General features: G+C 39.3%; 1 protein-coding gene across 1 annotated transcript; it reads right to left on the minus strand.

Annotated features, from left to right (window-relative positions):
* Positions 1–11,283, minus strand: LOC149027615 (cytochrome b-c1 complex subunit 9-like). The gene is made up of 3 exons (XM_089164171.1): positions 10,988–11,283; positions 10,642–10,689; positions 1–273 (listed from the first exon to the last, which is right to left on the minus strand). Exons 1-3 carry the CDS (start codon positions 11,105–11,107, stop codon positions 223–225), a joined length of 219 nt encoding a protein of 72 aa, XP_089020297.1. The 5' UTR covers positions 11,108–11,283; the 3' UTR covers positions 1–222.

The following is an 11,283-nucleotide window of genomic DNA, read 5'->3' on the forward strand; positions in this document are numbered from 1 at the left end:
TAGATTTCCTGAAATCAGACAAATAATAAGCTCAGACTAACCAAATCCAACCATCCAAAAAGAATGTAGTTGCATTCTGAAAATTTACAGCTTGTCAGTAGAGCCGCATTGCACTTATTAAATGATAAATATAAGATGTTTCCAAGACCATAAAAATTGAAGAATCCATCAATGTTCAATCCAATTCCATGGAACTCCAGGGAGAGGAGAGAATTTGGTAAGTCATTCTTCAGATTGCCTTGTACCCAACACTGGAATGTCCTCGTATCGTTTCTGCATTGCAATAATATATTTCTATTTAGTACCCATAATTGGAGAAAGATTAAGCAACATTTAGCCTGATACATGATTTGCAACTGTAAAATTACGAGGACAAACAGAATTCTCATAAAGGAAAATTATCGTTTGGATTTTTCTTTTAATTTTATTATTTTAGGATTGAGCAAAACCGTGGACAAGCAACTTGCCACATGATATCAACAGATATCTTGAAACAATCCCATAGTGAATGCAAGGTACCAAACTTTGAATGCATTTCCATGCTTCAACATTAGAAAATTTTCCCAATCACCGTTCTCCCTGAACCAATTGCATTATTTAATATCATCTTTATTGACTGTGAATAGCTTTACTTTTTGCTACATCTAATCTATTCAACTCACAGTAGATGCAATGGAACTGAAAAACATTTTAAATGTGTTTACATGTTTTATGGCTACAATAATAAGGAAATTTATATTACTAAAAATGGATGAATTATTTAACAGAACCACAACTACTGGTTTATTAGGTTTTTGAGCTAATCTACAAGCACCCTTGTTGTGATCACCATAAAAACATAAACTTGGAGGCCAGACAGCTAAAAACACAGCAATTAAATGTACAGATCCTAAATATTTCATTAAAAAGTTTATGTAAGGCAAAAATGTCCAACCAAGACCCATGTGAGGATGATTCCATCTACACCCTGTGCTTGGAAGCAACAAGGCGGACAACAACTCGAGAAACTGACCATATCTTACTTCTCAACTTGTGGTCAGACGCAGTTTTCAACAATCATCGCATTATTCTCTAAAGAACAAAAACTAAGAACTACAATAAAAAGAAACCCAGAATCCGGAAAACAATACCCGCTGAGCTAGTAGGTGGGGTGGTATGAAGTGCCTATTATCCTCGTGCCTGGATTTTGGAAGAGCTTGTAGCATCCATGAAAGTGTGCTAAACTACGGTTTGTATCCATAGTCAATAATGAAGAAAACCGAATAACAAAGCAATGATATTCACCTTCAAGATTCTCAGTTATATGATCACCAATTCAGCCCATATTTATGAACTCTTATAAGGAATATTAGCTATTTGTAAACCCAAATTCTTCCAAATGGTACCATGGTAATTCCATAGCTGGCACACCTTAGCGTCAGGAGTTTAGACAGCCAGCCCAAAGTTAGCAGTGTATACTGTATTGCCACCAAACTACCATGGCTTATAGGGCATAAAGCATAACTGACCTCTAGGTTAGTCTAGCTCTTAGTTAGCAGTCATTAATTTGGAGTGCAAACATTAACTTTTAAACAAATCAAATCTAAGCAGTAGCTGGGGTTCTAACAATACAAAGAAAACAACATCTGCATCAGATAGTAGAAATGAGAACATGGAGGTTGAGTGGGAGGATGAAACTGATGGACTCAATACCGAAATGCTTTTTCTTTTTCTATGTTGAGAAACTATGCATTCTAAGAAACTCAAAGCTACATCGTTACACCAATAGAGAGAAACCAAACCAATGCAGCAGTGAGGAGAGAGATTTTGCAGAGTCAAGTTTTAACCGACACAAGCAGAACAGGCAAGTAAAAAGAACACTCCAAGGGAGTATCAACCGGAAGTTGTGATGTAAGGTCTTTTGGTCATTTTCCCAGCCCTTTTGGGGCTCAAAAGAGGTATGGCTGGAACACCCCCCCCCCCCCAATCCAAGGGTCATGGATTTATCTCTATTTTTTTTTAATTCGGATTAGTATTTTGTGGGTTATGAAGGGTGGGCCTTGGCGTAATAGTTGATGGACCATAGTTGCAGTCCTGAGGTTAAGGCATCAAAACAGTCTCCCAACAAAAATTGTTGGGTAAGACTGCGTAGGAAACCTCCCCCCCCCCCCCAAACTCTGCTTGTGCAAAAGCCTTTTGTATTGGGTTTGCCCAGTATTTTGTAAGATAGTCCAGTCTATGTAGGTGTTGGATTCTACTAGGAGTTAAATTAGAGTTTGCATTCATGTAAAATTCTATTCCTTGTAATAGTGTATTTTCCACTTAATTATACATAGAGGACTTGAGATCATTGATCAATAAGCCATTCTACAGTCATACCAGTTCGATTAGGATCTTCTTATATTTTTTTCTTATTCCCCTAATCCATCGCAGACCTATCGTTCTTCAGTTTTGGACAAAAATCTGCCACTGAAAGAACAACAAAAACAGACGGAAAGGAGAGAGAGGACGAGAACCACTTACCGCTGCTTGTCACTGTTTGTCACCACTATTTTCTGCTACTTCAAGAGAAGCCAAACAGAATCACATGCTTGTTGCTGCTTCCTGTTCTTGTAATTAGAAAAGTGCTTCCTACTGCTTCTTGTGCTTAGAAGAGTAAGACGAACAGAATCGCTGCGATTCTTGTGAATCTCAAAATTCTGCCATCGACTCTTCTTCTGCAACTTCCCCATCACCTGCGTCTTCCGCCATTGACCATCGACACTTCTTCCAGCGCCTTCTCTCTTTCACCAGACTGCATCGCTCCATCAGCATCGCCATCGAAACTGCATCGCTCCTAAACCCAGGTAAACTCTCCATCGCTTGCAGTCTCCTTTACCAGTGCACAATGCCGATGCTTCACGAGGGTTCTATTACTACCCTATTAGCCCATTGCATGGACTGAACCAGACCGAACCACTTTTTGTCTATTAGCCCAAAACCAGCTCTATTAGCCCATTGCATGAACTAAACCAGACCGAACCAAAAAGCCCTATTAGCCCATTGCATGAACTAAAACCACACCGAACCACTTTTTGTCTATTAGCATAAAAAAAAAAAAAAAAAAGGAGATATGTATTTTTTTTTTATCATATCAATCCTTAGCATTGTTTGGCTTGTTCGACTATTGCATTCTGCGACGTTTCTGTTACTTCAAAAGGGTGAAGACTGAAGAACTGCAAATAATTTTGTCAACATGACAACTATTGATGGTACTCCTGCTCTCATTGGCTCCGAACATTACGCCACTCTTCCTCCTCTTTCGGTGAGATTTGATGGAACAAATTATTTGATCTGGTCTCGATCTACTAACCTGACTATTGCTGGAAGAGGGCTTGTTGGACACATTACTGAAGCCACTATCAAACCTACTACCATAGGTCTTTTACAGGATAAATGGATTTCGAATGACTCTCTTATTATGTCATTTCTTTTGAATTTCATAGATTCCAAATATTGCCCGTGGATATTTATTACTTGATACTGCAGCCCAAATTTGGAAGGCTACTACTGAAACATATGGACAGTTGGGGAATGATGCACAAATTTATGAGCTCCGCAAAAAGGTTCATGAGACTACCTAAAAGGAATTGACTGTGGCCCACTATTATGCTGAGTTAAGATCTCTTTGGCAGGAGTTGGATCATTATGGGGATTATCACCCCACTAATCCAGATGATGTGGCTACTTATAAGAAGCACATTGATAAGATTCGAGTATACGACTTCTTGGCTGGTTTGAATGTGGAGTACGATTAAATCAGAGTGCAAGTATTAAGTCGTCCTCCCTTTCCTACACTTGAACAGTCTTATGCCCTTGTTCTATGTGAGGAAAGCCGTCGTCTAGCCATGCTTCATGCTCCTATTGTGGAGAAATCAGCCTTACAGTCTGTTAGCACTAAATTTGATTAAGTTAAGGAGATTGTCAAGTGTGAGCACTGTCACAAACCATATCATACCAAGGCAAATTGTTGGAAACTGCATGGGAAGCCTGCTGATTTTGAGCAAAAACGAGCACAAAGAAAGGAAAAACCAAGGGCTAATCTTTCTAAGACAATTTCCACCACACCCTCTACAGACGTTGGTTTTTCACAAGAGGAGTTCGCCACCCTGCGACGTATTCTGCAATCTTCTACTGCCGATACAGCCTCGACCACTGCTTCCTCTACTACCCATACTAACTCCTACGTTGCTACTTCAGGTAAAACTTTTACAGGCTTTCAAGTTTCTTCAGTTTTTACTCATTGGATCATTGATACAGGAGCCACAGATCATATGATAGGTTTATCCTCCTCTTTCTTACAATATTTTCCAACTTTAGAAAGGATAAAGTTCGAATTGCTGATGGCTCCTATTCTTCCATTGCTGGAAAAGGGACCATTTAACATTATACATCACTTTCTTTGTCTAAAGTTTTACATGTTCCCTCTTTCTCTACTAACTTGCTCTCTATCAGTAGTCTTACACATGACTTGAATTATAAAGTGATTTTTTTCCCATCTTATTGTGTCTTCCAGGATCTAGTCATGGGGAAGGAGATTCGACGTGGTAAACTAGAAAATGGATTTTATTTGCTCAAGCTGATTGGAGGATCTGCTTCTGCTTTGATTACATCTTTTAATTCGGTCCATTCGGTAATATCAGACACTCAAACCTTCATCAGTGGCACCGTAGGCTAGGTCACCCCCCTCTAGGAACTCTTCAGAAAATATTTCCTAATTTGGTTTCTTCTTGTAATGAGGAGATTTTTTTGTGAAGCCTGTATTTTTGCAAAACAGACTCGTTCTACTTATTTACCTTCTCTTCATAATAGAAAAACTATTCCTTTTATGTTAATTCATACTGATGTGTGGGGTCCCTGCCGACGTGTGTCTATTACTGGCCATAGGTACTTTGTTACTTTTATTGATTGTCACTCTCGTTCTACATGGATTTATCTTTTAAGACAAAAAAAATGAGGTTTTTCGATGTTTTCGTGATTTTCATAATATGATTAAAACTCAGTTCAATGCCACTATGAAGATCCTTCGCAGTGACAATGGCACATAGTATATTGATGGTGAATTTCAGAGATATCTCTCTGCCTCTAGCATAATACACCAGACCAATTGCGTTGATACGGCTGCCCGAAATGGGGTTGCCGAAAGGAAGAATCGGCATCTCTTAGAAATAGCCCGTTTCATTATGATTGCTATGAATGAACCTAACCAATACTGGAGTGATGCTATACTCACTGCTTATTACCTTATGAATAGGATGCCCAGTAGAATACTTGGTTTTAAATGTCCTAATTAGATTCTTCAGGGAGCCTCTTCTTTTGTTATTCCCCCAAAGGTTTTTGGATGCGTGTGTTATGCTAGAATCACAGCCCACCAGAGTAAGCTGGCTCCCCGCGGCCTACGCTGCCTATTTTTGGGGTATTCTGCTATTTAGAAAGGGTACAAAATGTTATCATCCTCCTTCTAGGAAAACTATTGTATCCATGGATGTAATTTTTAATGAGTCTTGCCCTTACTATACACCTCTCCAAGGGGAGAGTCCTAGAGGAGGTGTTCTTTCCGACTCTAGATCTTCCTATCACATACCAACACAACTTAAGAGTCCTAGAAGAGTTTCCTAAACCAGGAGAGACTTCGGCCAGTATACCTGAGGACTCTAATCCTCCCCCTTCGTTTTTTAAACCATGTGAAGAACCTAGCCAGGGGGAGACCACTCCTGTGAGACACACTATTGGGGTCTTTCAAAACCAGATTGACCAGAATAAAGAGGTGCAGACTTATCAAAGGAAGAATTACAACCGGCTAAAGCAGGTGGAGAAAGGTGATACGTTACCACTTCAGTCTCTTGCTCCAGAATCAAATTCTACTATTCCCCTTAAGGTATCTTCTTCTCATCTTCCTATTGTTGTTAGAAAAGGGGTCAGATCTTGTACTCAACATCCCATAGCTAAATATGTTTCTTATAACTCTTTGTCTGACTCCTACCGTGCTTTTATATCCTCTCTGTTATCTGTATTTGTTCCTAAAAGTTGTCAGGAAGCCTATGCTGATAAGAGATGGAAGACACCTATGGTAGAGGAAATGCAAGCAATGAAGAAAATGACACTTGGGAGCTGGTTACACTTCCTCCAGGAAAAAAACTAGTGGGCTGCAAATGGGTATTTGTGGTTAAACAAAATATGAATGGATCAGTCAACAAGTTGAAAGCTAGACTAGTTGCAAAGGGGTTTACCTAAACCTATGGGATTGATTATCAGAAGACCTTTGCCCCTGTTACGAAACTAAACACTGTCAGAATTTTGTTGTTTGTAGCTGTGAACAAAGACTGGAACTTGCACCAACTAGACGTAAAGAATGCCTTCTTACATGGGGAGTTAGCAGAAGAAGTCTATATGGAAATCCCACATGATTTCTCCCACATGATTTCTCCGATGACAATACTGCAGAGAAAGTTTGTCAGTTGAAGAGGTCAATTTATGGGTTAAAACAGTCTCCTAAATGCTGGTTTAGACGCCTCCTGAAGGCAATGACTTCTATTGGGTACAAGCAAAGCAATGCTGATCATACACTATTTATCAATAAGTCAGGTACTAACATCACACTTCTCATTGTTTATGTAGACGATATTGTCATCACAAGGAATGATGGTGAAGAAATTCAAAAGTTGAAGGATTTTCTTGGCAGAGAGTTTGAAATTAAAGATCTAGAGAAGTTACAGTATTTCTTAGGCATTAAGGTGGCTCGATCAAAGAAAGGTATATTCTTATCCCAAAGAAAGTATGTCCTAGATCTATTATCAGAAGTGGGAATGCAGGGGTGTAAAGCAGCTGATACCCCTATTGAAACTGGAGCTAAACTTAAAGAAAAAGAGGGAGAACCAGTGGACAAAGGAAGATACCAAAGGCTGGTAGGGAAGCATATTTACTTGTCCCACACCAGGCCAGACATCGCTTATGCTGTAGGGATAGTGAGCCAATTCATGCATGATCCATATTTAGCTCATATGAAGGCTGTTACTAGAAATACTACAGTATTTGAAGGGAACTCCTGGAAAAGGAATACTTCTGTCACCCACTGATAATCTAAAAGTAGAAGCATACATTAATGCAAATTGAGCTGGATCTCCAGACAGGAAGTCAATTTCAGGTTATTGTACCTTTGTTGGAGGTAATCTAGTTACTTGGAGAAGTAAGAAACAGAATGTGGTAGCTTTATCTAGTACCAAAGCTGAATATAAAGCTATGGTTCGTGGAGTTTGTGAGCTACCATGGTTGAAAGGCTTGCTGCAAGATATTGGAGTCCAAGTTCCAAACCCTATGATGTTATATTGTGACAACAAGGCTGCTATTAGTATTGCTAATAATCCGGTGCAACATGATCGAGCTAAGCACATTGAAATTGACTGGTTTTTTGTCAAAGGAAAGTTGGAACAAGGGCTTATCTGCATGCCTTTTGTAAGATCTGGAGACCAAGTAGCAGATGTTTTCACTAAGGGTTTAAAAGAAAGAGATTTCCTTTCTATTGTAGGCAAGTTGGGCATGACTAATATCTATGCCTCAACTTGAGGGGGAGTGTTGAATTCTACTAGGAGTTAAATTAGAGTTTGTATTCATGTAAAATTCTATTCCTTATAATAGTGTACTTTCCACTTAATTATAAATAGAGGGCTTGAGATCATTGATGAATAAGCCATTCTACCAATTATGTGTTTATCAAGAGTAGGACTCTACATTAAGAGTCCAATCTTCAAGTAGGACTCCTTCTCAGAGTTAGTAATTTGATTCGTTCAAGATGCTTTATGTAAGAGTCCAATTAGGGTTTCTTTTAAGAGTCCTTCTGTTATTAATTAGTCAATTCCTTTTTGCAAGGGGAATCCTTATGGATAAGGTTCCCCAGTTTGAGTATTAGTCAAATTGCTTAGGTTATAAGGCTATAAATAGCCCATTGACTTAGTAATGAAATAAGTCCAGAGTTTATGCAAATTTGAAGAAGCCTGAATCGTGGGAAACCCGTGTGGCTTGGGTTATTTGAGTTGTTAAAGTTTTGGAAATTTATAATACTATTCTTCAAGCTTCCACCTTCATCACCAAGCCTGCGGCAGCCATGGCATCACATCTATAACAGCATTCTTTGAGCAACGGCCACCAACTTACTATTAAGCAAGCCCCCACCCCATCCCCTACCCCTTACCTCCCTCTCCATCCATAAGCTTCCCCGACCCCTTCTTCTTCCTTGTGGCAACCTTGAACCAACAAGGTAGCTAACCCCCTCATGCTACACCCTTTCCCCTCCAAATACCCAAGTTTCAATTTTCAATCACGTCCCTTCCCCCACCCAACATATAATCTTAGAACCGCCAAAGCCTTCTCCATTAGGACTCTAGAGAAAAAAAACCTGCACTTCATTTTCTACCTCTAGCCAACCAATAACCTAAACCCTAAAATTCCAATAACCCCTAAATCCAACCAATAACCTAAACCCTAAAATTCCAGTAACCCCTAAATCCAACCATTACATTGCCCTACCCTTTTAGAATTCACATCTCCTAACCCTACTGCGGCTTCCCAATTCTCCTAACCTAGTCCAACAACCTAGGATTCCTAATCCAACTAGGACTCACTCAACCAAGCCCTACATCAACAACGCATCAAACTGAAATTAGAGAACAGCAAAGGCAGACCTTATATGAGGTCTAAGACTTCAAATACAGACCTGATCAGACCTCTTACAGGCTTCCAAATCAACTACATGCTTTGAATCGTAATCTGAAATTTTCGGTCAGACATTGCAGGCTTTGCAGCTATAGAAAGTCAACAAGGGAGGCTAAATCAGACCTCACCGACCCTTATTTAAGGCCTAGATCCAACTCCAGACATCCCCAATTAAGGCTCCTAGGTCTGAACATCAAATCAGGCTTTTGAGTTTCCAGCATCATACATCGTTGTTTAGTTGCTGTCCATTCAGATCTGGGTCTGAACAGCAAGGTTCCAGCCCTACATGACCTGCTTGTTCTTACAAAAGGTCCTACTTGGCCCAGTAATCCTGATTCCTGGGTTACATCAAGGAAAAAGAAAAAAATAAAAAGAAGGCTAGGGATCAACAAACTGGCTGAGATGGTAAGAAAAGACAAAAAATGTGGCGTTGAGTTACATTGTCAGACCTTACAGGGGAATGACAGAGCAGGGCTGAAGTATCCAACTTCCAAGTACTTGGTTTAAAGTTGAAATTGGAAAGTAGGGCACTGTCATTACCCTAATGGGGCAATACAAGTACAAATCCCAACCCAAAAGCCCAACGTATAAACTAGAAAGCCAGTCATCGATCATCATCACATCTTTAGCTGGTCAACAAAGTTAATCACTTTCTAGCTTTCTTCTGGCGGTATAAGGACTTATTTGAGTTTTCTCCTCCGAATGAGAGAATAGCACCTCCAATAGGTTCTATTTCTTTCTTATTCACAGTACATCAATAGATCTACAAAAATAAAAACTCGCTACTCGCATGAAAAAGCATATTTTTTTGTTTTCCTAGCAATGCATTTTTCATATAGAAGAATATAAAATGCTCTCAAATGGCCTGTTCATCTTTGCTCAGCAAAACTAACATTTGGAACCAACGTAAACTTCCTAATACATGTTAAATATTTTCTCATGATTTCTTGGTCATGGCATCTTCCAGTAAATCAACAATGTTTTGGAGCTTTGAATCATCCAATAACCAGAAATAAATATATTCATCAACTCTCAACAAGTGCAGCTAAATTTGTGAACCAAGATTTCAACTCAGCAATTTTGGAAATAGGAGATGGGATTTCTGAACAAACATGGTATGCAAATTAATCCATAAAAACTATAGAACAACGACTTACCTCCATGTCCCATTTTTCTTGCCATATTATGATCTATCCTACACAATATTTTCTTCTGGAGGAATCTTCCTTCGTATTCTCATTGTTTATCACTAAGGAGAATATGATTTTTCAGGATGCTCTCAGACCAAAAAAGCCCAAATACTGATAGATTCCATTGTTCTATATATCTAGAAAACTCTAACCACCAGTGTTCATTTCTCCGATCAAGAAAGTGAAGGTGGTTTCAAAAATGGCTGCAGTCCACACAAGGAGCCTTCGGCAACTCCACGATACAGCTCATTATTATCATCTGAGCTGATAATTTGGACCACATCGGCCAAAATTCTTCAGCTGGCAATTTTTGAATAGCACAGATCATTATGCACCTAACGGTCTATCAAAGACATTCCAATATACAATTCATAATTTGATATTTTTCAATCAGAGTTTTCCTACATCCAGACTCCGAGGAGGACAGCAGGGACTTGGGTGATATGGCAGGAAAAAGGGACCTGATGGAGATAAGTTTCTGTTCTCCGTTTATTTTGGATTAAAATTGCAAACTGTGTTTTGTTTGTAAAGCACAATCTCTAGTTTCCAACATTTGCCCTCCAACAAGCAACAATAATTATGCAATAGACATCCAACATTTTGATGGCATTACGACAAAAAATGCACTAAAACAACATGAAAACTAACTAGGAGAAACTACACAATGATACAGCAACTTTTTTATTTTATTTTAGGAGGGGGGTGGAATATTATAGATGCATACCCCGACGTTGTTGGCCTCCCAAAGCTTGTGAACTCCATAATCCACTGCCTGTATCCGATGCAAAACCTCATTATCAATTTAAATAGGCAGGGGAAGAAAAATATAAACAGCGCCACAAGGAAAAAATAAATAAATTATAAGTGGTCAATATCTACTCGAGATTAAATTCAATCGTGAAAAGTAAGATGAGATCGCTAATGATCTATTTCTACCAGATCTCACCATCACGCTCGAATCGATAACAGAAACAGAACCAAATCGGTCTCCGTAATCCAAAAGAGATCATTATTGAGGGAACAGATATTCTAAAGCGAAAAGAAAAAGAAGCAAATGAAACAAAACATACTCGTTCTCCGGCGAAAGCGCCCACGATGACAAAGGTGGCGTACACAGAGTTCCGGCGCATAAGGACCCTGTAGAGTCCTTCTAATAGGCCTCCTCCGCTTCTCCGAGCTGCCGAATCCATGTCTTAAGCCTTCCTTCCTGGCGTTTCGTTTACCTCTCTGGTTTCTGATCGAAGCTCGTCTTTGGCAGATCGGCCTTAAATCGTCGATGAGCTCCCCGATCTGAGTTTTTCTTTTTTGACCCTAATAAAGAAACTCTCAATTCTTCTGGGCTCGATCAATTTCGGGTTGAAGTCTA

Source organism: Hakea prostrata, chromosome 1 (genome assembly GCF_041222555.1).
Source record: "Hakea prostrata isolate BN-2017 chromosome 1, UWA_Hpros_2, whole genome shotgun sequence".
In the NCBI taxonomy this organism is placed as follows: Eukaryota; Viridiplantae; Streptophyta; class Magnoliopsida; order Proteales; family Proteaceae; genus Hakea; species Hakea prostrata.